The sequence below is a fragment of the Drosophila busckii genome, chromosome 2R, assembly GCF_011750605.1.
Source record: "Drosophila busckii strain San Diego stock center, stock number 13000-0081.31 chromosome 2R, ASM1175060v1, whole genome shotgun sequence".
Classification (NCBI taxonomy): Eukaryota; Metazoa; Arthropoda; class Insecta; order Diptera; family Drosophilidae; genus Drosophila; species Drosophila busckii.
In genome coordinates this window covers 11,466,815-11,493,015 of record NC_046605.1, presented here as the reverse complement: position 1 = coordinate 11,493,015, position 26,201 = coordinate 11,466,815, and the positions used below count along the sequence as shown (strand labels likewise).

General features: G+C 36.4%; 2 protein-coding genes across 3 annotated transcripts; one reads left to right on the top strand and one right to left on the bottom strand.

Annotated features, from left to right (window-relative positions):
* Positions 1–7,824: 7,824 nt before the first annotated feature.
* Positions 7,825–25,049, bottom strand: LOC108597413 (probable nuclear hormone receptor HR3). Of its 2 annotated transcripts, none has more exons than XM_017983962.2 (9): positions 24,504–25,049; positions 11,113–11,340; positions 10,889–11,057; positions 10,573–10,742; positions 10,409–10,512; positions 8,668–8,814; positions 8,362–8,605; positions 8,154–8,304; positions 7,825–8,095 (listed from the first exon to the last, which is right to left on the bottom strand). In XM_017983962.2, the coding sequence occupies exons 1-9, from the start codon at positions 24,631–24,633 to the stop codon at positions 7,975–7,977; spliced, it is 1,464 nt and encodes a 487-aa protein (XP_017839451.1). In that variant the 5' UTR covers positions 24,634–25,049; the 3' UTR covers positions 7,825–7,974. The 2 variants fall into 2 exon arrangements, with proteins under 2 accessions (XP_017839451.1, XP_017839452.1); XM_017983963.2 differs by having other exon boundaries at positions 10,573–10,736.
* On the top strand, positions 11,382–12,237 carry LOC108597414 (proteasome subunit beta type-6). The gene is made up of 2 exons (XM_017983964.1): positions 11,382–11,470; positions 11,523–12,237. The coding sequence occupies exons 1-2, from the start codon at positions 11,432–11,434 to the stop codon at positions 12,165–12,167; spliced, it is 684 nt and encodes a 227-aa protein (XP_017839453.1). The 5' UTR covers positions 11,382–11,431; the 3' UTR covers positions 12,168–12,237.
* Positions 25,050–26,201: the final 1,152 nt, after the last annotated feature.

Sequence of the window (26,201 nt, the reverse complement as noted above, 5' to 3'; positions counted from 1 at the left end):
GTCAATTGCATAACGCGCTGCCGCTTGGAGTTGGTCAGCAGCTCATCCGCTGCTTTGGCTTTAAGCGAGGAGAAATTAGCGCAAAAGCAAACGGCGCAATAGCCAAGCCAATTTCACTTTAGTGGCAATGATATAACAATTGAAATAGTTGTAATTATATGTGCTTTTAATGATTTATTGTTTGGCCAATTGGTCTGCAATTGGGCGAAAAAGACTTTGGCTAGCTGGTAGGCAATTAAGTTGCTGTCGCTGATGATATAATGCGGGACTAGCAATGCTTGAGTAAACAAATGGCGACCGGTTACCGCTAACACGGCGTATACATAATGGCCGCCTAGCCAAAGTGTCAAAGCAAACAAAGCGAGACAGCAGCGTCGTATTATTAATTGAACAACTGCGAGCGCAACTGAGCGGCGTGCATTGCAAACGTTTTGTTGGCCAGGTCATTAGCAGCAAATTAAGTGAATGTGACAACGTTGCCAGCAACGGAAACAACAATGCAACAAAGGCAAAAGCCAAACGAAAACAAACACACACCAAGCGTAAAAGCAAACTGAAAGCCTTTCAATCAATGCGCACGTCATCAATATTTGTGCAATAAAAAAACTGGCGCAAGGCCAAGGGACATCGAACGCTCAATCAATTGGCTCAAACGACCGCAATTTGTCTAACCTGTTGGCCAAGCGGCGCCAGCGGCGGCACACACAGAGCAAAAAAAAAAAAAGAAGAAAAGCAAATATCATAATCAAGCAGCAACTGTTGCAGAGCCAGCCCCCAAGGGCAGTTGGGCGCACTTAACTCCAAACCCAACAAGGATTATTCAATGCTGCAGCGTTCCGGAAACCGATACATCAGCCGCTGTATACATTTCCTTTATCAATAAATTTGCACTTAACTATGTCGCCGCGGCATGCAACATTCAATAGCTGCAGCATGTTGCATGTGGCAAACAGCGCAGCAGGCTGTCCAAGCATTGTTTGGATTGTTGCCGCAAAGTTTTGCACTGACACAATTTTCCCGTTTGGCTCGTAAATTCAATTGACGGAAGCGCGTTAAAGTTGCAACAAGCAGCAGCAACAACAACAACCGTTATATATTTGTCGCAAAATTTATGTATTATGCATTTACATATTGAGTTGCAAGCAATCAAACCTGATGCTGAAGCTGCAGCTGACTGTTTGCCACACATGTGCGCCTCTGTTATTTATGGCCACGCTAAGGACGTCGCTGTTGACAAGGCTAACAGCCTAACTCTGGCTTCAAACTTCGTCGCTCTTTTGGCCATAAAACGTGCAAAACACAAACATCTCTGCCTAGCAGCCAACACCTGCAACTTGGCAAACTTGGCCAAAAACTGTAACCAAACTTATTTTTTTTTGTGCTAAGCAAACAGCCAGACTCTGCTGAACTCAATGGCACTTGGATTTATGGCCAAGTCGCCGCTTGTTGTGTTTCTCCATTTGCGGCAAGGTCACACATTTGATGAAGTCAGCCAGTCTCTTGCTCAGTTGTTTATCTTTAAGCCACAACGCAACATATCGACAGCTAAACTTTAGCATTTGTTTAGCACTTAAATTTGGCATTGCTGCCTGCCCCCAGCTAATAGTTGCCACAGCCACAGCCACAAAACAAACTCAACAACAACTGCGTAATCGTATTGAATTCGTTTGCTTGCAGCTCATTAAATGATTGGCATCATACTCCGGGTCTTGTATATAGGGCTATTTTATTATTGTATGTTTGGTGATAAGTTCATTGGGGAAAATGGGCTTTATTTGCTCGGGTCGCACACACGCAAATATTTCAGTGTTGTTTAGTGATGTGTGTGGGAATTTTCGCTTTCAATTGCCACGTACTCGTTTAGTTTAGTTTAGTGAACAAATATTCAATGATATGCAATTAAGTAAATCACAAATTATTTCTGTTTATATAGATATATTTAATTTAAGTGCTCAGGAGTTCATTATGACGCTTGCTACATATGAATCTATATAATAATTATTATTTAGCGTAGTTTATGCACTTGCACTTTGTTATTGGGTATAAAACAATAGAAATTGGCTGCTTAATTAATTAAACAATCATTATTTAAGATATGTTTTGTGCATTTAATTTTTAGTAACACATACGTACATTTTTATGCCATATTACACACATTATTCTTAACCATTAGACCAGGACACTTCTTTCGAAAATATGGCCACATTTTAGCTCTCCACAGACTCGCACTGTCTCAGCGCTCAGGTCTATACAGAGGCATAATTAAGGCTTGCTTCTACCGGGTCTGGGAGATCAGTCTGAGTACAGCTTATTTACACTTATTGATGAATCTCTCATGATTAAGAAAATGTACCTTGCTCTAGTATTACTAATATATTTGATATTGTACAAGCTTTACCAAATAATTTTTCTCACCACATCATGCAGATTGGTGCTAATAGATTCTTACAGTGTTTAATACATCATTATACATAAGAGATATTAACCAGTTGTAGGATGACGGCCTTTTTTTTTAGCTGTCCTCTGTGATACCGCATATAGGCACCGCATAATTAAGTCATATCACGCTTCAGTATACTCGCAGATTTTAGGTGTTATATAGCTAGCCGAAATACTGGGGGTGTTGTACAAAGTCATTAATATGTTTCTTATTTATACATCAATTATCAACTCCTAATACGCTATAATAGACTGAATTATTTTTAATATTCCTATCATGAGTAATGGAATGTTTTAGTGACTTTATATGTTCATCTCACTCACGCTTTATTCGAGTTGATAATAATTTCATTGTCGTGCCTCGTAAGAGACGCCAATATCATATCTCATAGACTCAGATAGAGAGGAGAAGTGGACTAAGGATAAATAGACAAGAACACAGAGGTCTGAGTTTTTCCAATAATCTTATATACATGCAGCCAAATTAAATATAAACTACTACTCGAGATGTGTCTGCGTGGTCTTCGACGTCGTTTGCGCAATATCGAAAATCCTAGACTTTCCAAGTTTGATGCAGTTTTATTCTTATGCATCTCATGAGTCTAACAAGGCATGAACTCTGAAATCGGATGCTGTTTTGCTGAATTACAGCTTATTAAAGATTGATATTTCACAAAAAATTTGTCTTGTTAGTTTACTATTTTGTTTTAATCATACTTTTGTACACCTATTTCATTTGTGTTTTGTATTCCTACGTTTGTTGCCAAAATATTGAAAATCTGATAACTTCCAAATTTGAATACACTTTTATTCAGCTGCATGGAAAGAGTCTAACAAGGTACGAAACTCTGAAATCAATCATCATTTCGCAGAATTAAAGCTTATCAAAGTGCGATATTTTACATAAATTTGTCTTGCTTGTTTACTATTTTGTAAATAACTTTTTAAATCGGACGATATTTCGCTGATCTGCAAACTCTTAAGTCTTGAACAACGCAGCCGTTTGTTGTTGTTTTAACTCTATTTGCTTCTCCAGTTAAGATCTTCGTTTGCAGCTGCTTCCTACAGTTTTGTTCAGCTGCATCTTACGAGTTTAACAAGGCAGAAAACTTTGAATTCGAACGCCATATCAAAGTGCGATATTTTTTTTTTGTTTGTCTTTTATTTTGCTCATAGCTTGGCTGTTTACAATTAAGAAAAAAATAAAAAGCAAAAATGATTTTTTGAATATAAAAGTTCAATTTGAATTTGGCTAAAACTGAACGCTGAATTGAAGTGGCGAAGGTAATGACGGTAGCTCTTAAGCAATAACTAGGACCGCTCTCAAGTGCTCGGAGAAGCTTTCGAACCAAGGCAACACCCTCAAGCTTAGCAAAGTAGATCTAATGAGCAGGAGCATGCTGTTTGTTCCTTTAATTGAAATTTTCGTCTCTCTAGCAATAAAAACCCATTAAATTTTAAAAGAATGAGTCTTTTAATTCGGCAACAAACGAAAAGTAGCTTCATATAAATAATACAAAGTAAATTATATTGTTTATTTTAAGCTTAAATCATATTAAATAAACGCTAAGCAGTATCCAACTCCACGGGCACTAAGCTGCTTTAGTTGAAGAGCGCAGCACTTGCTGCAACTGCGACTAGTCTTTGACATATTGACGTATTGACAGCATGTATATGCAGCTGTTGCTACTGGACTAGCACACCCTGATGTGACAGTCACTCGGCTAAGATCGAACCATTTATTCTCATAAAGCAAAGCGATAACAAACTGCTTACTTACTTAAACTTCTTAACTATTTGCTGCATTTTTAAGTTTTAAATTCCACGCGCGCTTTTGCGCTGAATATAAGCACAATGGCAACTTTAATAAGTATATGGAATATAATTGAAATTGTGTCAGAAAAGTAAAGTGTAATTGATTGCATTTCATTGATTTCTTGTCAGCCCCAACCCCCAACCCCCACAACTTAGCAGCTGCATAATTAAAAGTTTTAGCTGCCTTAGAAATAAAAACGCAATTGTTGCAAACAGTTTTCTCTTTTTGTATAATTCAGATTACACTTTATTGTTAAGAATGAATTGAATTATTTAGTTTTTTTTTTCCGTACTTTCGGTTTTGTTTCTCTTTAGTTGTTTGCGTTTTTCTTTTATGTTTTATTTTGTTTTTCTTTTGGGCAGGGAAAAGTTAATGCAACTTTTTGTTTGTGTGTGTGTGTGTGTTGTGATTGATTGAAACATAATAATAAACGTTATAATAATCATAATAATGCAGTTATGACATAATTTATATATGTTTTTTGTATATGTAGCTTAAATGTTTTGTGGCTGCAGATCTGCAGATTTGCCACTCGTACGTCTATATAATTCGATTTACCTAGAAAACAATTTACAAATATATATAAAAAACGAATTCATCTAGTTAAACTAAGCATATAAAAAACGTTGTTTTTAATAAGTATACATTGTACATATATACTTAATAATATGTATTTATTTATACTTGTGTTCGTTATTGTTTATGCTTTACTATTTCTAGCTGTTGTTGTTGCTGTTGCTGTTGTTTGCTTTTAATTTGTTTACAACTGGGCAATAAATATTTAAAACGTATGTATTTTATGTTGCGCACGCTTGAAAGCATTTAAAAATTTATTTAAATACAAAAACGAAATACTAAACGAAACGGGGCAGTTGAAAGTTAAACGGCATATTGCGCATACGCCGCATTGTGCGGAGGCTAAACTAGAAACGTTGACAAATCGCAACAGCAGACAATGCTCAAGCACAGTAAGCACTGCCTAAAGCTGACTGCTACCTTGAACTTTTGCCACACTGTTGTTGCTTTTAACTAAAGTTTGCCAAAATGATTTTCATTTATAACTGTCATTTGCAGCAAGTGTGTGTGTGGGCGTGTGCATAAGGCTTGTGTGTGTGTGTGTGTGTGCAACAGTCGAACTATGCTCTACTTAAAGATATATCATAATGCCATTTTTTTCTTTGAATTTTTTTCTTTCTTTTTCTTTATTTCTCATGCGGCTGCTGCTTTCATGTACACATAGCTTTTTGTATATAATTAATTTGCCATTTGGTGTTGTTGTTTTTGTTTTTGTTTTTTTTTTGTTACCATTTTTTGCATTTATTAAGAGAGGGGAGTTTGTTTTTGCTTTGTTGCATGTTTTGTTTTGCTTTTCTTTTATATTGTAAATATTGTAACATAATTTTATGCCATTATATGCTAAATTTAAATTTAAGTGTTTTTGCTTTTTTTATTAAAAATTTAAACATTTTTTCTTTGCACTAAAAACTTAGCATAAAAATTTAACAATATATATATATATTGATTTCTTGTATATATATTTCATATAGATACTTTTACTCAACTCAACTGCAGTGTATAATTATTTTTGTTTTTTTTATTTGTTTTTTATTTTGGAGTTTCATTTAGCGCATAAATTGTTTTGTTTGTTGCCATTTGAAAGCTGCTCCCTTGCCTTGTATAAATTATAACTAATTTTTTTTAATTACTATGTTCATATATATATATGTATGTATATGTGTTTGTATATATATAAAGTATTGAATTTTATTTGTAAGATTTTGGTTTGAGTTAAGGCCAAAAATGTAAAGTAAACCACACTTGAATTTTTTCTCGAACACAAAAATTATGAAACGCAAAGCGCAAAGCAGAATTAAATTTGTTAGGGGGCTGTTGGGGGGGTGGTAACGCATAAAAAATTTGGTTCAAGTACATTTTGCTTTTGTTTTGTGGAATTGCAATTGGTAATTTATTATTAATTAATGCATACATTTCTTTTATTTAATAATAGTTCTTTTCTTTATAAACGCTATATATATAATTAGTTAATTTAATAATATGCCTGCGTGTGTGTAACGGTACTTAATTAGGGGTTTACCAAAAAAGTCTCCTATGCTAAAACTGCAAATTTAGTAAAAAACGTTTAATCCTTTGAGTTTTGCGGGCAGCGAACGGGGCATATAAGACACACCAATTATCACCTACTATCCAATGTGTTGTTGTTTAATGCTAGTTTAACTTATGTATGTGTGTGTGTGTGTGTGTAATGTGTGTGTACGTCTTTGTAGCTGTCAGTCGCTTAGAATTTTTAACTATGAAATTTAACAAACTTTTGCTTTTGTCTTTCAATGTGTGTGAGTGTGTTTGTGTGTGTGTCTGATGAGTGGGCGTGACTGTCCGTTATGTTTGGGCGTGCGGTCCATCAGTCTGTTTGGTTTTTTTTTTATTCCTTAAATTTCTTTTTGCTTAAAACAATAAACTTGTAACTTGATATTACGTGTAGGTTCTGCTTTAATTACTTTCAATAATTAAATGTGTGTGTGTTTTATTTTTTTTGTAATTTTTTTCAATTAATTTTTGCTTTATTTTTTTTTATAATATATTTGCTTGTATTTTGTATATCAAAATTGTTTGTTTTGTTACTATTAAAGTCTGTTAATGCTTGTTGTTGTTTTTCTTTAAGTTTATTTTTATTTTTTGTTATGTCTACTAAACCTTGGAACCGGAATTTTGGGTATTTGCTAAATGTATATATAAAAAAAGAAAACAAAATTGTTTCAACAGAATATAAGTGCCATACATTTTGCTTTTTGTTAACGTAATGGGTTATAATTAATTATAATTTGATATAAGAACACATTTTTCCGAGATATTCGATTTTTGTTTTTTTTGTTTTTCTCTCTGCATTATGTATACGGTATAATTATATATAAAAAATGATAATTGTATAAAGACATTATAGTAATATTTATATATATATATTGTATATATAATACACATATTTAGTTTACAACAAAAGGCAGAGACAACCTAGTTGGGTAGGAGTTTGTTTAGGGGTAGGGGTGGGTAGCCCATAGTTCTTTCAATTTTGTTACAATAACCAAATGAAAAAAGTTAAACATTAAGTACTTGGCTAAAAAAGTGTTTTAAGGGGGGGGGCGTGGCTATTTATTTTGTATGCTGCTAACAACTAAAGTTCAACATTTTATGTGTCTGTTTATGTTTGCTGTTTGTTTGTTTGTTTGTTGTCTATGTAGCGAAAGTTTAACTGATTTATATATATATATGTATATTTATTTTAGCCTGTTTTTGTTAGAAAAGAAGTTTATGTTCTCGTATATAATATTTTTGAAATATTTTCGATCTTTTTGTTTTTGCTTTTGCAACTTTAATAATATATATACTATATATATTTATGTATTTAAGTGAGTCCTCGGCCAGGATCACATCCTTGGTTGTATGCTAGCTTAAATCATGATAAAGTTCTTAATATTGTTTTGCTTTCTTATGCTCTGCTTGTTGTTGTTCTGCTTCTTCTTCTTCTTCTTCATACTCTGCTTATTGTTGCTGTTGCTATTGCTTGCCGCTCAGTCATCCAGCTGCATTTGCTGTTGTTGTTGTTGCTGTTGTTGTGGGCGTGGCGCTCCAAGTATCTCCAGCGGGCAGCCTGCCTCAATGGGCGATACAACAGACACGGCTGTGTCCATGAATTGCGGCTCTGGTTATGTCAAGTCCTGCTGCGAATCTATTGAGAACAGCTCCTTGTACAGCGCTGGGAAAACAACATTCGGATGTTGCAGCTTGAACTTGCTCAGCGATTCCATGTGCATGATCGAAATATCGCTGCAAATGACATATATTAGTTAATATATATTATATAGCATATATGTATAGTAGCTACCGGAAATTGGGTATATTATTGAGCAGCGTGTCCAGCACGGTTACATCGCCTTTGAGCGGCGCATGATTCGTTTCCAGCTCCTGCCGTATTGCATTCATGCTCAGATTGAAAAGCCTCTGTATTTCAGTATTGCCGCGCACTCCATTGCGTTCTATTAAATAGAAATGCATAAATCGATTGTTAAATTAATCGATAGACTGCTGCTTACCTGGCCAGAGCAGCACTAAGCTCTGATATAGCGCCAGTTCGGTTTCAGTCAGTTTAAGTTCGGCTATGGACTTAGCCGTTTGGAAAATGCGCGACACCAGACGCATCTCGTCCGAATCGGATGTGTAGAACGCTTCCTGTGGCAGCATTACATCGCCATAGAGCACAGCGTCCTGTGAGAGATCTAACAGTCTGGACATGCGTACAATCGCCAGCTCAAACGAGCCCGTCTTCAGCAACAGTATCTGGTATGGAAATAAATTTATTATTAAACATTCATTTATTTATTGTTTGCTGTTCACTTCACCTGATCATCTTGACTGAGTCGCATAAAGCCTGGAATTAGCTTGGCAAATTCGATTATGTTCTGTATCATTTGTGTCAGCTTCTCGGCACAGTCCAGCCAGAGCTCCTCTTGGCCCAGATTTTTGTAATAGATAATGCGTGAAACATCCTAGAAGAGCAAAATAAAAGTTATTAGTATTTATTTCATATATCTAAAGCGCAAGTATTGCATGTTCTAAAGCAAATTGTAGAGCAGTTAATGTTTACTGATTTATTTCTTTTTCTTTTTGCAAATTAATTAAATAATTTGTTGTGTGTGGAATTATTCAATATTTGAATATGAGCAGTACTTAGTATGGGAAGCTATGTATGGCACGTTATGGACTTGACGGTGAAGAATTATTGGTGTGTGTATTGATGGATTCTTTTCAATTTTCTTATTTGTAGCGGATTGCCCAGATTGTTAGCCAACAGGTTGGTTAGGCCATAAGCTTGTCCGCATATTGGCTGCTATGGTTGTTGATCAGATCTCTGATCAAAACAAATCGAAACTCGCTTTCAATTGTTTGGTTAATGAGGCGTTAAAAAAAAACTTAACAATATTAATAGTTATATCTTTATAAGCTTATAGCTTTTTATAAATTGCAATCTAATTGTAGCCAGCTTTACTTAAGACTTGTTGGTATATAATGAATTTCAGCAAATAGATATTTCTTTTTATTGATATATAAAATCAAATTTTAAAGCAGCTTATATTTCTGTTGTCTCCCTGAACAAAGTCAAAAATTTAATTCTTTATAAATTTACAATTAGCGGAAATATCAATTGAATATTTAAGTGACTAACTTTGGAATAACTTTGCAGCAAAATCTTAATTGCAATAAAAAGTAACAAACGATTCTTTCTCGGAAATGCGTTGAGAAATCCTTGGAGAAAGCTATGCAGCTTATGTTGACTTATTAATTCTTTGCTGCATTCTATATTTAATTTGCTGCAATCTCTGCTTGTATATATGATTCTACATGGAACACCAGTTGATCCACAAGGACCTTGGAATTCCCAGTCTAGCCGAAAAAGTAAAAAAGTGTAGCCTGAAATATCTGGAGAGACTGGATCGACACAGCAACCCACTGGGCGTTAAACTTCCAGACGTCTGAAAAGGCATCACCCTCTCAGTGCTGCCAATTCCGCTTTTTCCCGTCATATCTGGATTTTTTGAAAGTGTGAATGCGGGAAAAATTTAAAAAAAGCGGGCAGCGGGAATTCTGGCTGTTTTGAAAATGAAAGCAGCTTTTTCAAAGTGCCCTTGATTGACTAAAAAAAAAAGTTTGTGGCTATGTTTTTGTGTATTTTTTGTGAAATTTGTGTGTCATAACTAATATACTAATATTTTTAAGACAATGACTAAAAAAAACAAGGTCGCTGACTTCACTTTCTCATAAATTTTCCAATTTATTCACTCAAGCTTTTTGCTTTCTCGGATTTAGCTTTTTTAGCCCTTGCTTCCAGCCAGAAACAGCTTTTTTTCCTAATCAAAATTTGGCAGCACTGCACCCTCTCGATCTTTTCTTTATGCCACTCAAGCAGTGGTAGCTAACCTCACCCTGTAAATATCTCCTACATGTTAAATTCCGTGTCAAAAAACTTACTTAGGTTATAAATTTGAAACAAATGTATATGACTGACTTTAGAACATTTTAGCAGCAACATGTAAGTTGCAATTATTTATTTAAACAAATTGCTTAATATTTGTTGCAACTTACCTGCGGCTTTCGGAACATATCATGCACAGATTCCAGTTTGGTATTTGTATTCGCATGCGCCTCCGCCAGCGTTTTGATCAGCACATCGTTGATATCGCCATCCGCTAAAGGCAAAAGACAAAAGCATAAGCTCAGATCTGAATATAAAATTTAAAATTGTTTACCATGACTAATAAATTCGGGATCGATCATTGTACTGCGCGGCTCGTATGTGGTGCTGTCCACATAATCGGCCGATATATCGTATTGCATTGTCTGCTGCGGCGTTACCGATGCGGAGTAGCCATAGGGACTGCCATAGCCGACCTCGTTGTTGGAATACCCGCCACTGTAGCTGTGAAATAGATTGTGGTTGGCATATTGAGAGCGAGAGAGAGTGAAGGGAGAGAGAGAGAGAGCGAGAGAGTGTGGAGAAGGAATATAAATACAAGTAGAGTGCCCAATATATTGAGAGTTGTGAGCGTTACTAAAATACTGCACCTGTTGTATGTATTATGTTGCAGCTGATCGCTGCTAGAGGGCGTTTGTGTATCATACACTGAGCTATCCGGTGCGGCGTCGCTCTGAGCGCGCATCTGAGCGCGATGGAAGCGCACCTCATCCTCGACCTTCTCACGCTGCTTCTTGGACATTCTGCCGAATTTTACAGCTACAAAATATAAGAGTTAAAGCAAATGAAAGCTATAGATGGATACCAAACTAACCATCACGACTCATTCCCAGCTTTAGGCACTTTTGCAGTCTACAGTATTGACAGCGATTGCGATTGACGCGATCGACAACGCATTGCTTATTGCGCGGACATTGATAGTTAACCACGGAGCTCTGCGAGCGGCGAAAGAAGCCTTTGCAGCCCTCGCAGGTGATGACGCCGTAATGCACGCCCGATGATTTATCGCCGCACACTTTGCATGGAATTATTTCAATTTGAGCTGCAAGTAAATAACAAAAATATAAATAAACAAAGTGCACAAGCTTAACAATTCGTATATAGTTTATATAAAGTTTAAATTCTTATAACAAATGGCAGCGAAACACAATTTGGATGTCATAAGCGATGGTGTAAGTGTTGTCGCTTAGGTTTGACGCTTAAACTAAACCACTTTTTGATTAGACCACCATCATAGCTGTGGAATACGCTGGCGGCGTTGTGATTGCTGCGGACTCGCGCACCAGCTGCCGCTCCTATGTGTCCAATCGATTGGCGGACAAGCTGACGCGTCTAACCGATCACATTTATTGCTGTCGCAGCGGCGCCGCTGCGCAGACACAAACTATGGCGGACTTAATCACTCATCTGCTCAATGTGCAGCAGATGAGCATGGGAAAGCCGCCGCTGGTCTATGATGCCGCCAGCCGCTTTCGCGAGCTCATTTACACGCATCGCTCGAGCACTGTGGCCAGCATTATTGTGGCTGGCTGGGATGAGCTGCATGGTGGCCAAGTGTATAGCATACCCATTAGCGGTTTCTTATGCCGCGAGCCTTGCGCTCTGGGCGGCTCTGGCTCGTCGTATCTGCATGGCTTTGTTAGCGCCGAGCATCGCACGGGCATGAGCAAGGACGAGTGCATGCGCTTTGTGCTCAAGGCGGTGCGCCTGGCTATTAAGCACGATTGCCATTCCGGCGGCGTTGTGCGCATTGGTGTCATCAACAAGGATGGCATGCAGGCTCATGTCATAGCCGCCGATGAGCTGCAGCATTTCAGTTTTGCCAATGAACTTTTATGGAAATTGGAATTTGGTGCAGATGAGTCGTAAAATTTGTCAAGTGTAAAGTGCAATTGTGAATTGCAATTAAGCTATTTATTATTTAATAAATAATGCTCTGCTGTGTTCTGTTTAATTGTTTATGCTTGCGTTTATATAAAATTTAATATTAGTTACAGTTTGGCAGTACAAATGCAATTAAACTTTTAATATAGTCAAAGTAGCTACATTAAGAGCCGCTGTCCTAAGGATCTACCAACTAGCAATAGTAACTAGTAATGTGCAATGCCAAAACAGTTAAAAAGAACTGTTAATGTTTAGTTATGCGATTTGTTTACTTATTATTTGCCTCAATTTAAGGGAAGATTCCATAAAAACAGCAAAATTAGACAAAACAAGTGGGCAAATTAAAGTTGGGCGCAATCAACTTTTATATACACTTTGACTAGAGCATCGCAACATCGGTCAAAACCATAATCAACGTTGTGATTTTTTTTCAGATTTTTAAATATTTTTTTATTCATTCAAGCGTTTGGTTTTGGATATAGGAGGACCAAATTTGGTTGCTCTAGCTCTTATAGTTACCGGGAAACAGTTGCTCAAACATTAAGACGGACGGACGGACAGACGGACATGGCTATATCGACTCAGTTTGTCTTGCTGATCAACAATATATATACTTTGTGGGGTACTTCTCCCTATTTCATACATTTGCATTATTTTCCATTTTTTACAAAAATATCAAAGTGTATAAAAATTAGCTTCAATTTTTAATTGAGCTGTACATAAATTAAGCATTAGCTCAGCTTTTTATCAAACACACAAACCATTTAGCAACAATTACTTACAGGTATGCTCTCTAGACTTGTTTACTTTGTTATGCTATTGGGCATAAAAGGGTTTTGGGTTAAGTAACTGTGCAAAAAAGTATTATTAAAAGACCATTAAGTTGCAAGCAAGCATATGGCCCCGTTTAGATGCCACATGCCACATGCCGCTTGCAAACTGAAGTTTGTCGTAGCAGACAATTTGCCACAATGCGCCATTAAGATTATTACTACGACTTGGGTTTGGGCTTGGGTTTGGTTTAGTAGCTGGGCCCATTGTTGTCAGTTTAACAATGTGAACTGGCAGTGCCCAAAGTACTAAGTAGCTATTACGCAATAAGAATGAATTGCACTGAGCGAAAAGCAGTAGCAACAAATAAATAAAACAATGTTTGAATTTAGGCAACGACTGTTTATAGTTTGCTTATAATTTTATAATTGCTTGCACGCAATTTTGCGCAGTGTAGCTTAGGCCACTTGTTTGCCTAGACAATAGCATTAAATAGGCTGCGGTTCAAGTGATGCGCTTGTGTGTGTGTGTGTGTGTGTGCGACAGCTGTTGGGATTCCCTCGCAGCATGCAACAATCCTTTGCAGCAATGATGTAATTTCAAAGAGCGCAACGCACACATACGCACAATCAACTGATGATCACACACACACACACACGCACACATACGCATATGTATGTGCGTATTAGCGCTGCGAACTGGTTCTAGGCAGCGCATTGATGCTGGCACTGGGGCAAACCAAGTTGATTATTGCGCTCCCCCCCCACCCCCCCCTGCACCACTTGCCACTTGCAACGCAATACGCTGCGGCTGCTGCTGCTTTGGGCTGTCTGGGAGCCAAAACTATTGTGTAATCTAGCGCTTTGCGTATTTTATTTACCCACGAGGATGAAAGAGGCTGCGCGCTGAACCAAAAGCGAACAAATACAGACGCTGCAGCGCAGTCGGCAGTCGGCAGCGCAGCTCAGCAACCAACAGCTCAGAAATGTGCCAAGTCGCTCAGCTGGTTGCACTGGGAGAAATGTGTGACAGTTGATGAGTAAGTAACAGACGCGCTTGTATGTTTATGTGTGTGTGTGTGACTGAAATGTTTTTCAAGTGTCAATGAACTTTTCTCAACACGGCAGTATCACACACCATAAAACAAATCATACAGCACACACACACACACAGACAGACAGCTACACACACACACACACACAGACATATGCTCAGACATTCAACTCATTCTCATTCGCATTCTCATGAGCGTGCATGATATAACAAAATATTGAAAACAAAGCGCGCTCTTTATAGCGCGCGCTCGCTCTTTGACAGCTGCGCGCTCTTAGGTTGTTGCGCGCTCTTTGCTTAAATGCATTTGGCGACTTGCGCTCAGTGCAACAGACAGATTATTAGCACGAGTTTTTTTTTTCTTTTTCAAATGTGTGTCGTCATCGGCGTGCTGCTTGCTAAATTGGAAGGCGTAACGACAACGTTGACTTGCCGCCTATACATATATGTGTGTGTGTGTGTGTGTGTGTTGTTTGAGCAGCGCTTAAAGCGCTTTAAAGTTGTAACGTTCTCAGGCATTACGAAATGTTTTTCAGTTATAAAAAACGTTGTGCTATAAATCTTCAACTTTATCGACTTTGTGCCGTTATGTTTAGGTGTTAAAAACTTAACAACGCTTGTTCCACTGTTTGCATAATTTAGCAAACGTACTTATCTTTAAACAATTCCTGTATTTAATTGTTTTATATAGCGACAATACAAAAGTAAATAATAGCTTGACACACTTTTCAATTTCTGGCAAATATTAACCAAAAAATTTAGCTGTTTGTTTATCAACAGCAAAAGCTGCGCTAGATAATTTAACAAATGAGTGACAACAAATGTGTGACAACAATTGTAAATGAACGAAATATTTGTAATACAATTAAGCATTTTTTTAAATATAAATTGTTGCCAAATTAAAAGCACAGCTGACAAAAATAACGCATACGCAACATATGCAGTTAATGAACTGCAGTTGTTGCTGCTGCTGCCTGTTAAATGAAATATAAAATACTGAATGAGCCCAACACACATGGCAAACATGAAAATATTTTATGCATATGCAATTTATTGTTGTTGTTGTTGGAATTTTCTTTATTTTTCGGGGTGCAGTCGAAATTAATATGTTCTTCTTTATTGCAAATGCATGCACAAACCACAAACAAACAGCAAAAGCAACAAAAATGCGAATGTAAAAACGAAAATTAATATGCAGCGACATGTGCGCAAAACAAAAAACAAAAAAATAATAAAAGAGATAAGCAACAACAACAGCAGCAGCAGTTCGCACTGCAATAATAATAACAATAATATGCATGTGTGTGTGTAGCTCAAATAAAAAGCTGCCAAAATCAAAAGCAAAGCAAACGCGAGAGGGAGAGCGAGAGCGCAAATGCAATGAAGTCAGAGTTGCAGTTGTTGTTGTTGCTGCTGCTGTTTGCTTATTGCACAAGTTGTAGCCGAGCCAGCGTTCGGCTCGCTTCGTTTTGCATTCGCGCTGAGCAGCTTCGTAAGTGGGTCAGCGAGCTGTGGGGTCAATGCACCGCCTGCCTGCCTGAACGCTGCTGAGCGAACGACAAGTCAGACAGCTTTGCGCTCTGCGCTCTTTGCTTAGTGCGGCGCTCTTAGGTGACGCGCGCTCTTTGACTGCTGACGCGCGCTCTTTGAAACGTAACGCGCTTGATTCTTGGCATGCCAAGCTAAAAGTTAACAGCACAAAAAAAAAGCATAAACTTGTTTGCCAATGGAACAGGCAGTAAGCAGCTTTCACAAGTGTAAGGCGGGCAAGCCGGCTGACGTATGTGTGTGTGTGTGTGTGAAATGCCGTTAGAGCGGCGGCATTAGCATGTTGGCATGGCTACGTAATGTTAGCGCTTTCTTTTTGCTTAACGCATTTGCATATAACAAAAAAAAAAAAACACACACACACATACACACAACAACGCTAGACGCCGTTAGAATTTTATGCAGCAGCGCAAAAAAAATTCATTCACGCTAGACTCAAAGCTTAATATAGTCATAATCAGCAGCAGCAGCAGCGGCAGCAGTTCTCTTCTTTATTTTTAATAATAATTTTAATTTACGCGCAGTTATGCCTGGTGCCTGCTGCTAACGGTTACCACAGTCAATGGCCTTTCTTGCTTTCAGTTTGTTTGTGTGGCTTTTGTTTTTGGTTCTTTTTTTGGCAACTGGCTGCTGACCAACGCGCAGGCAATTTGCTTGTAATGTTTACATTTCGCACACAGCGACTAGCGCTGACTCTTTCACTCTTTCGCTGCCTTTGTTGTTGTTCAAGATTCTGGCTCATGCTTACGCCCAAAAGTTGATTGACCCACGAAATTCCGTCAGCAAATGAAAACGAAGCGCTGTCAATAATTCTTTTGCTTTTTGGCCTTTTTTTGTAGCACAAATTTCACAAATGATGTAATTTGTAACTGCGCTTGATCTTCTAACTGTACTTTCATTACGCTCGCTTGCACGTATGCGTAATATCACGTATACGCAACACGTGACAATGAAAACATTTAAATGTTGCAATGATTCATGTTAGCGAAATTTCGAGTGCAAAAAGCACAAAGTGCAGCTGCCCTGCACTTAAAACAAACAACAACAACAAAAACTAAAGTAGGCCTATGCATTAAATGCAACAAGCGTCGCACAACAACAACAACAATAGTTAAACTACCTTGAGCTCACATAAGTTGACTCTTTTAGCTTTAGTTTGCGCAACTTGCTAGCCAACAACTGCTTTTAGCCAATTACTTATGCTATGCAAGTGGCATAGAACGTGTTTTTTTTTCAAGTGTATATAGCTAAAATATGCAACTAACTAACTTACTCAGTGCTTGACTGAAAAGCGCGAAAAATTCTTAAAGAAAATGCAACATGGCACTGAGCGGCGCAAAGTGGCCAAACGAGTTTTTCCAGTCAGCGCCTAATTGATAGTTTTGTATTTTTTTTTTCAGTTTTAGGCAAACAAAACAAATTGACAGACGTATGCGGCGTATGCGCAATTTTGTGCAATAACAATGCAAACTACAAAACTATGTGGAAGTAACAACAATAGCAAAGAACAGAGCACACTATGCGCTATCATACGCCACGTTGGCCCGCCATGCAAATTGTAATCACACAGCTAAGCAAAGAAAATCAAATTGCAGTGCCCAAAAACTATACAAAAACAGATATATATATATATATATACATATATATGCTGCAGTTGCCAGCGGCAACAACAATAATAACAACAGCAGCAGCAGCAGCAGCAGCAGCGTCTATAAAATAAAAGCAACAAAAACGGCATTCATTTTGTTTTTTTCACAGTTGCTGCTGCTGCTTGTTGTTGCTGTTGTTGTTGTTGACGTTGCCATCGCTTCCATCATGCAACTGTGCGCACTAATATCCGTCCTTGGCTCGTCTGTTCAACTTTGTCCCAGTTTTTTCGCATTTGTTGGCTGGCGGCGGCGCTCGTTCGCCTCTAACTTGTCGGCGAGTTGCATTTTTGTGTGTGCTGCACACATACAAACGCACACACACACAGACACATGCAATATAGACACATAGCAAATATATATGCGCTTATGTCGAGGCGTAGATTACACAGCTGAACCTGTTGAAATGAAAAATCTACAAATGCAAAGAACTTTAGTTTGAAGCTTTAACTAAACGATCTAAGCTAAGCTGCAATTCGTAGTGCAGAGATACAACAGCTGTGCAAGATATATATATATATATATATATATATATGTGCATTTGATTATGTGCTCTAATCACTTGAGTTGCTCTCAGCATTGAAGTTGCAGTTGCAGTTGCAGTTGCAGTTGCTTTGGCCTTATGACACACATTTGTGGTTTAGCTTATCTCCTGCTATATACAATAGACTCTCGAGTGCGCTCTATATAAATAAACTTGCACTTTTGCTAACAGCTCAATGCGTTTCTATCATTAAGCAAAGTCTATGAACAACACACACACACACAGAGACAAAGGCGCCAATTCAGTTACAGTTCTGTTTATCAAGATTCTGTTGTCGTCGCTTTTTAATTACTCAAGCAGCTTCGATCGCTGTCTATGACTATGACCAGATAACCCCAAAAATTCTACCCACTGGGTGTGTCTCTAAACAGCATAAGCTACACATGTTGCTTATCTTGCTATGATTCGAAACATATATTCGAAATCAGTTCATTGAACTTGGCGCTAGCCCTTAAAATTCTTTACACAAACTGCAAATTATCATTTTATCGCTAACATTTAATTGTTAGTTATAGTTTCTGCATTGTTTTCTGGCACAAATGCGAATGAACTCGTCTAACCAAATAAACCACAACAGCCACAGAAAACACACACAAAAAATTGCTCTATTTGTTTGCAAACAATTTCAAAAATTATTCACATGTGCCATAAATCCATAAGGAATTTTTGAAATGCTGAAATATTTATAAGTTTCAGCTTTTTATGCTTTTTTGTGAGCGACAGCTGCGCTGTTTTCTCCTTGGGGCAAACACATTACACACAGCTGTCAAAGTAATGCACAATTTCATGTGTGTGTGAAATGAATAAAAATCGAATTAGCTGCCTGACGGCCTATTAATGATGGCCAAAATAACAAAATACACAAGGCAAAAGCCAAGTGGCTTCTAGAGCTTTTCATTTGAACAATTAAACAACAACAATAATAACAACAACAACAGCAAAGCAAGTGGAAATTCACGCAATTGTTTGTCGAATGCCAAAGACAAATAATGTATTTAACTACACTGTGAGAAAAACGGGTCGTAGAAATTGGAAGATAAATTAAATTTATTCATAAGCTAAAGGAAGCAATAAGTTTAGTTAAGTTAAGCATTTGAAGTTTTGAACTCAAAGTTTAGAAAGCTTGAGACTTTTGCTACTTCGACTAAAGCAATTTAAACACTGAATCAAACATACTAATAATTCCAATAAATAAATTCAATAAAAAATATTTAAGCATTTAAATTTGAAATAGAAATAATAATCTTGAGTCTTGCGTCTTAATTCGACACTCAATAAAGCAATTGAATCAAATATACTAATATTTTGAATAAATAATATCTAAGCATATTTAATAAAACATTTAAGCATTTAAATTTTATATATAAATAATAATCTTGAGTCTTAATTCATTAACTGTGCATATGCGATACTTAATAAAATAAATAAATATTTACCTAAAGCTTATTGTTACTTTAATATATATTCACTCATCAAATTTATATTCACATATTTTTATTAAGTGCTAACAATAGGTGTGAAATATTTCAAATGACTTTTTAAAATTTATTTTATTTCTAAAAAAATTTTCTACATTTTTAATCAATTAATAAATACTTATAATTCCAATAAATAGCATATTCAATAAAACAATATTTAATGTATAAGTAAAATAGAAATAAAAATGTATTACTGCTTTTCGTCAAATAATTTTTACTGTTAAATTACTAAATTAAATTACCGAAATACAATTTTTTTAAGAACAAAATACCAAACAAATTTATATTAAGATATTTTTATTAAATGTTATTAATATAAATGCTCATAAAATATTTAAATAGGCTTATATTTTTTTATTTTGTATTGTTTTTATTATTTATTTATATTGTAGCTTTGATTTTTTTCAGTGCAGCATTTACATAGCTTTGACAGGCAAACTGCACAACTAATGACAAAACTAACGCAACGCAACACAAGCAGCGCTCTCTCTCTCTCGCTCTCACACTCTTTCACTTATTGTTGCTTGCCCTTTTGTTTCTAAGCAGTGTCGCTTCACTCGCTCTCTATAAATTTATGCGTAAATTATTATGTATTTGATTCGAGTTATGCCTTTTGTTGCTGCAGGGGAAGGCGCAGGCGGGCCATAGAAAGCAGCGCTCTATGTGTGTGTGTGTGTGTGTGTGAAAGCGAAGTCAAGTCAATTCCGCGCCCTCCCCCTTACGCCCGCACGCATGTTGTAATGTAATGTGCGTGGCGATGACGTCGACCCATCAGCGCGCTCCCGCATAACAACGAGACACACACACACACACACAAACAGACAGAGAGAAACGCACGCACGCTCGCAGCTGCTGAGCAGTCGACGCTACAACTGCGTGTCTTTGTGTGTGTGTGTGAATCTGCTCGGGTGAATGACCGCCGAAAATTAAATTTTTTGTCGATTTTAGACTTTTACTATGTTGACGCTGCTTGATGATTGTGCTTTGCTTGCTTTACACACACACACACACATGCAAACAAGCGATAGAGCGTAAGAGAGAGCCAGAGAGCGAGAGAGAGTGTCAATGTCTTTGCTTTTATAGTTATAATGAGCGTACAACGTTCGCACTATCACTTGAGTGAGGGGGCGGCGCGGAACACACACAGCGACCTGCAAGGCGCACACACACACACACACACAAATGTGCGTATGCTGCTCTTTATCTATGTGTGTGTGTGTGTGTGTGTGTGTGTGTGTGTGCCTAGACTACACAATCAGCTACAGCAACAACAACAACAATAAAAGTCAAGCGCAGGCAACTTTTGCGCTTTTTTTTTTGTTTTTAATTTCATACGTGCGCTCTTTAATTTTTGCTGCAGCTACCCCCTCACCCCCCTTGAGCGTTAACTTTAGCTTCATACGATCAGCAGCTACTTTCGACTCTTTCGCTTTTTACGAAACAAAAAAAAAATCAACTTATTTCTTTTTGCTCTTTCCCTTTTTTGTTGGCCGCTTTCTGTTTACGCCGCATTTCTTTCACTTTGTTGCCCGTACTATCTGTTGTTGTCTCACATTTTATTATTGCTGCTGCTTTTTATGAAGTACCGTATGCCGTTGCGATGAGTGACAAGCTGCCGCAGTCGCTGCCCTCAGTTGCTGCGCTGCCGCTGCCTGTTGCCAAAAACAGCAACAAAAGCGCCACACACAAAAAAAAAAAAACTCAAACTCAATTCTTCGCGCTGGCGGCTGCCCAAAGTGAAAATTTCAATAAAATATCAACTTATTGTTGCTGCTGTCGCTGGTTGCTGTTGTTGGTTGCTGGTTGCTGCTGTCGCGGAAGTCATAAAAGCAAATTGCATGCATATGTACATAAGACTTCTGCTCAGTGCGTTAAGTTTATTGCCAATACCAGTGGCAAGTGTATGCCACGCCCACAGCCCACTGTGCGGCGCTACTCATGCCACGCCCTTCAAGCCCTGCTGCCCGCCCCTTCGCTTCCCGCGTCCTGTTTAGTCGCAGCGGCAACCACAAAATGTTTGCTTTACTGACTTTTAATTGCTCAACTTTCGGCAGGGAAAACACAACAACAAACTAAGTGAAAATTACTAACGGCAAGCGCTATAAGCAAAAGCTTTAAGTCTAACAACAAATTGCGTATACGCTAAGATTATTAGAAACATTTAATTTGTGCTACTTTCTATGCATTTACATTTGCTTTAAATCACATTTTAAAATTTTAAATAAATTAGAATAAATATAATAATAATTTTTTTTAAATACAAAATATAATATAATAACTAAAGCTGTTGATAAATTGAAGGAATTATTTTAATTTAATTACTTAGAAACAAGTTTTGCCTGCAATTTATATTTATTAGTTATAAAAATCTAAAGCTGTGACAGCTTAAATTAAAATAGTTGTTTATAATTTATATAAAAATTCATATTTATGTTTTAAAAATTGTTATTTTTTTTTAATATCAAACAAAAGTCTAAACAAATTAAGTTCCCTCTTAAGCTAACTAAAACTTTTCTCTACTAAGTTTAATTAATTTAGCTATAAATATTTAGCTTCGATTTATTATTTAAGAAATCTAAAACTTTTCTTTATTGTAAGTTTAATTAATTTAGCTATAAATATTTAGCTTCGATATATATTATTTAAGCAATCTACAACTTTTCTTTACTTTTAGTTTAATTAATTTAGCTATAAATATTTAGCTTCGATTTATTAAGAAATCTACAAGTTTTCATTACTAAGTTAAATTAATTTAGTAATAAATATTTAGCTTTGATTTAATTTTTAAGAAATCTGCAACTTTGTTCAATTAATTTAGCTATACATTTTTTGTTTTATTTTAATTAATTAAGCTAACATATTTTGCTGCAATTTATTATTGTTATAGTTCGTAAATATTTCAAAGCTAACTGCTCGAAGTCTAAAACTAAAATTTGCTCAAAATGTATTTGATAATAAAAACGAAGGTTAATAAACCTGCGCATGCTAAACAGAGCTTAGGTCTATATAATTTGTAAGATATATAGCTGCATATAAAGCCCAAATATATTGCTGGCCACGCATGTCAGCCATAATAATTGTACTACTACTATATATACACTATATAAAAAGGACATTAAGTGTTTTTTGGTCAAAAGCACACGCAACATGAAACGCGCTTTGATTTGGCTATAAATGAATGAATGTGGGGGAGTTTCCTGGACTTGGGCGATTAAGATTTATGTGCGCGTTATAGGCATTAACCAAAAAAAAAAAAAAGTGCCGAGCAGCCTGCCAAACGCACATTATTCATAGCCCAGGGCCGCTGACCCCAAGCGCGCGGGTCAAAGAACGCGCGCCTGCTGATAAGACTCAGCACCACCCAACACCCACCTCCCAACCCCACACTGCGCTGCGCATTAGTTGCAGCAATTTATATGCAATTATTCAATCAATATATAAAATATATTTATGCGTATGCGTGATATGCTAAAAATAAAAAAGCTCAAAAGTTGCCAACGCAATCGAAAGCGAGCTGTAAAATATAACAATAAAAAAAAGATGAACAAAAGCCAAAGCAAGGCAAAGAAAATTGCCAACACACACACACACACACATAAATAAGCATTTATATAAAATTATTTTACAGCCAAAAGTTTCAAAAAGAAATGAAAGAAAAGCAAATGCAAAAAATTTAAGCATATATTACAATAATGCGAATTTTAATTTTGCTTATGTGTGTGTGTGTGTATGTGTGTGTGAGCCTTTGAGACAGTTTGCAATCATACTAAAGTGTGCAAACTGATTGCCAAGTCGAATTAGTTTAATTGTCAATGCAAACAAATAAACACACACACACATATACAACAGCCATGTGTGTGCATGTGTGTGTGTGTGTGTTTCGTAATTTTTGACGTCTGTTGTTGTTGCGTCTTTCTTCATTTACGAATTTCATGGATTTCCCTAAAATAATTCCGCTTTTGCTTTGATTGCTGCTGCTGCTGTTGAGAAACTTCAGTCTCAAGTGACTTTCACTGCCAGCGACAAAAGCAGCGCCAAAGCAGCAGCAGCAGCAGCAGCTTTAATTTATTTCGGCACTGGCCAATCAGCCAACCAAGCAGTACAGCTAACCAACTGACTGACTAACTTAGTAGCTAACTAAGCAAGCTAAGCTCATGCCCAGGCTAACTAAGTTAAGGCGTCTATTAATTAATTCCTTTAAGTAAACTCAGCGCTAGGGCTAAGAAAGTTATGACGCATAGCCAAGCGTCTAAAGTTGGCCTTAAGTACAGCACCGACTTGTTTAATTTATAATTATGCAATGTTTTTACTTTGGCTACTACTTTTAATAATTATTTTTAAGCTATATTTAAATTAGCTTGCAGCTTTTATTGTCTATTAATTAATTCTTTTAAGTAAACTCAGCGCTAAGTGCAAGGGCTAAGAAAGTTATGACGGCATAGCCAAACGGCCTAAAGTAAAAGCTGTAACTTGTTTAATTTATAATTATGCAATGTAATACTAAAATGATTTTTAAGCTATATTTTGCTATATTTTAAATTTGCTTGCAGCTTTTATTGTGCTTAGTATAAATCGTCTATTAATTAATTGCTTTAAATAAATTCAGCTACAAGTGAAATGGCTTAGAAAGTTATGAGTAAATGGCTAAGAAAGTTGTGAATATTTTGGCTTTTTATTAAAAGCTTGAAATAATTTTCTGTAAAAAAAGTCTAACAATTTAAGGATAAAATCAAATGTTGTACGCTTTAAAATTAATGCGTATTTTGAATTAACACCAATTGCAATAAAAATTATTATGGCCCTAAGTAAAAGTCTCAACTTGTTTAATTTATAATTATGCAACAAGCGTGTTAAATGTTTTTACTTTGACTCAAACTATTAAAATTATTTTTAAGATTTATTTTGCTATATTTAAAGCATTTATTGTGCTTAATATATATTGATAATTGAATAAATCAATACAATGTTGTATAGAAATTTCATTTATGACTCATACAATTCATTAAATAAAATATTTTTAAATTAAATTAAGCACTTGCAGCTATTTTAATAAGTTTTTGGCATTAAGCGCATTAAGCTTTTTATATTTATAAAATATTTTAAAATTAAATTAAACAATTGCAGATATTTTAATAAGTTTTTGGCATTATATTTATAAAGCCACAAATCAAGTCAAAGCCTGCAGTTTTATTTCTAATTTATATTACAAATTGTATGTATCATTTTGTAGTTTAGTCTAATTTATATTAAAAATTCCATTTTGTTAGCTTTGTGGTTTTACCTTTAATTGAACCGCTTGAGTTGTTTTGTCCCGCTGGCGATTGCACGTTGCTTTGACCCAAGTTATTTGCGTGTGCTTCCAGTTTTGAAGTGACGCTGCTCCACATGTCAAACATACGTTGCGTATACATAATTAATAAAACGTCAAAGCGTCAAGCCACAAAAACTTATTTATTGCAACTACGTTGCACTCACACACACACGCGCGCGCACTAATACAAACGCGCAAGCTGCTAAAGTAAACGCTTTGAATTTTTCTTTTTTGCGTGAGCTGCTGCCAGTTGAACAGGATTTGAATTTAAATATTGCACTTGTTGTTTGTTTTTTTTATGTGTATATATATGTGAATTTACTAATATCACAGTGTGGATGGGGGGCTGGGGGCTGAGGGGGAGTGGCGTATGTTGAAGCGCAGTTTTATACTCCGCAGTACCAAGTTGAACTATTTGCCAAACTATTAGTTCGTATATATAACTATAGCTCTATGTATATATATATATATATATGTTGTATAAGTTGTATATATAAGTGTGTATATAGTTCTAATGTCTGTCTTCAGGCCTGTAGGTACTAAAAAATGTTTATATATTGTATATATTGTTGCTAATGCTTTGCTGTTTGCTTTTACTTTTTGCTTTTGTTTTTTAACTGTTGTATACTATTTAATTAATTAATAAGACACTTGTTCGCTTGAAATTATTATTTGCTTTAGTTTATGCTAATGTTGCTTGCATATATAATATAATTTAATTTTATAAGCTTTTGTTTCTTTAGCCCTTTTGCAATACATGCAAATTTTTGCGGCTTTGCAATTTTGAAGTTTTGGGCTGCTGTTGTTGTTGTTGTTGATTTTTTAGCACTTTCACTGCGACTTTGTTGCGTTTGCTTTGATTTTTAAGTTGCTGCTGTTGCTGTTTAGTGTTGCTGCTGCTGCTGCTGTTGTTGTTGTTATGCTCATTGTTTTGTCGATTTCTCTGTTTTGTTTGATTCCAAATCAAAATTTCCAAAAATACGAAAATTTCACGACAATTTATTCCGGAAGACATCGAGGCGCATTCTCTTCAAAACAGCATTGCAAAGTTTATATATTTTTGTAATAATAAATTTAACAGTTTATTTAAACACTTTAATGTATAAAATGGTTTGGCCCGTTATGTAAATATTTTTGCTGCGCGTTGTTAGCCATGGCCAATGCATGGCATTCAGCATATTGTTAAATTAATGGGCGTGTCAGATCGCCTGTGAATTTACAACAAATTAGTAAGCACACCCTTACATGTGTGTGTGTGTGTGTGTGTTTCGCTGTGTGTGTGTGTGTGCAACGTTTTACTCATAAGCCATAATTGAATTTTAGCCTTTAAACATGAAAGCTGAAAACTGTGCCAGCTACCCCCCCGCCCAAAAAAAAAAAACAAAAAGTTGCCGCAATGGGGAAAACTCCAATGAAGCAAGCGGAGTGCATGAGAATGTAACATGAACATGGAAAAAAATCGATATAACATATAAATGAGATTTAAGGGTGCTAGACAGCCAAACTGTAGTGAGGGCGCTTAATAGCGTGTGGGAGTGGTGGCAACTCTGGCAGACAGGCGCGCCGCCTGCAGAGCACAAATGCAACTCACGAAGCGGCACTAGCGATAACAAAAACTACAACAACAACAACGCCGCATAAATCTCATACTAAAGCTGCGCTTGTATG

What these genes read in the sequence shown, in the direction of transcription:
- LOC108597414 (XM_017983964.1), top strand. Translation starts at nt 11,432, where the DNA reads ATGGCAGCGAAACACAATTTGGATGTCATAAGCGATGGT. An exon ending in TGGATGTCATAAGCGATGGT is followed by an intron (nt 11,471 to 11,522) that starts GTAAGTGTTGTC and finishes CTTTTTGATTAG; the next exon opens with ACCACCATCATAGCTGTGGA.
- LOC108597413 (XM_017983962.2), bottom strand. Translation starts at nt 24,633, where the DNA reads ATGTATACGCAACGTATGTTTGACATGTGGAGCAGCGTCACTTCAAAA. An exon ending in TCCCGAATTTATTAGTCATG is followed by an intron (nt 10,513 to 10,572) that starts GTAAACAATTTT and finishes TTTTGCCTTTAG; the next exon opens with CGGATGGCGATATCAACGAT. An exon ending in AATAATATACCCAATTTCCG is followed by an intron (nt 8,096 to 8,153) that starts GTAGCTACTATA and finishes TGTCATTTGCAG; the next exon opens with CGATATTTCGATCATGCACA.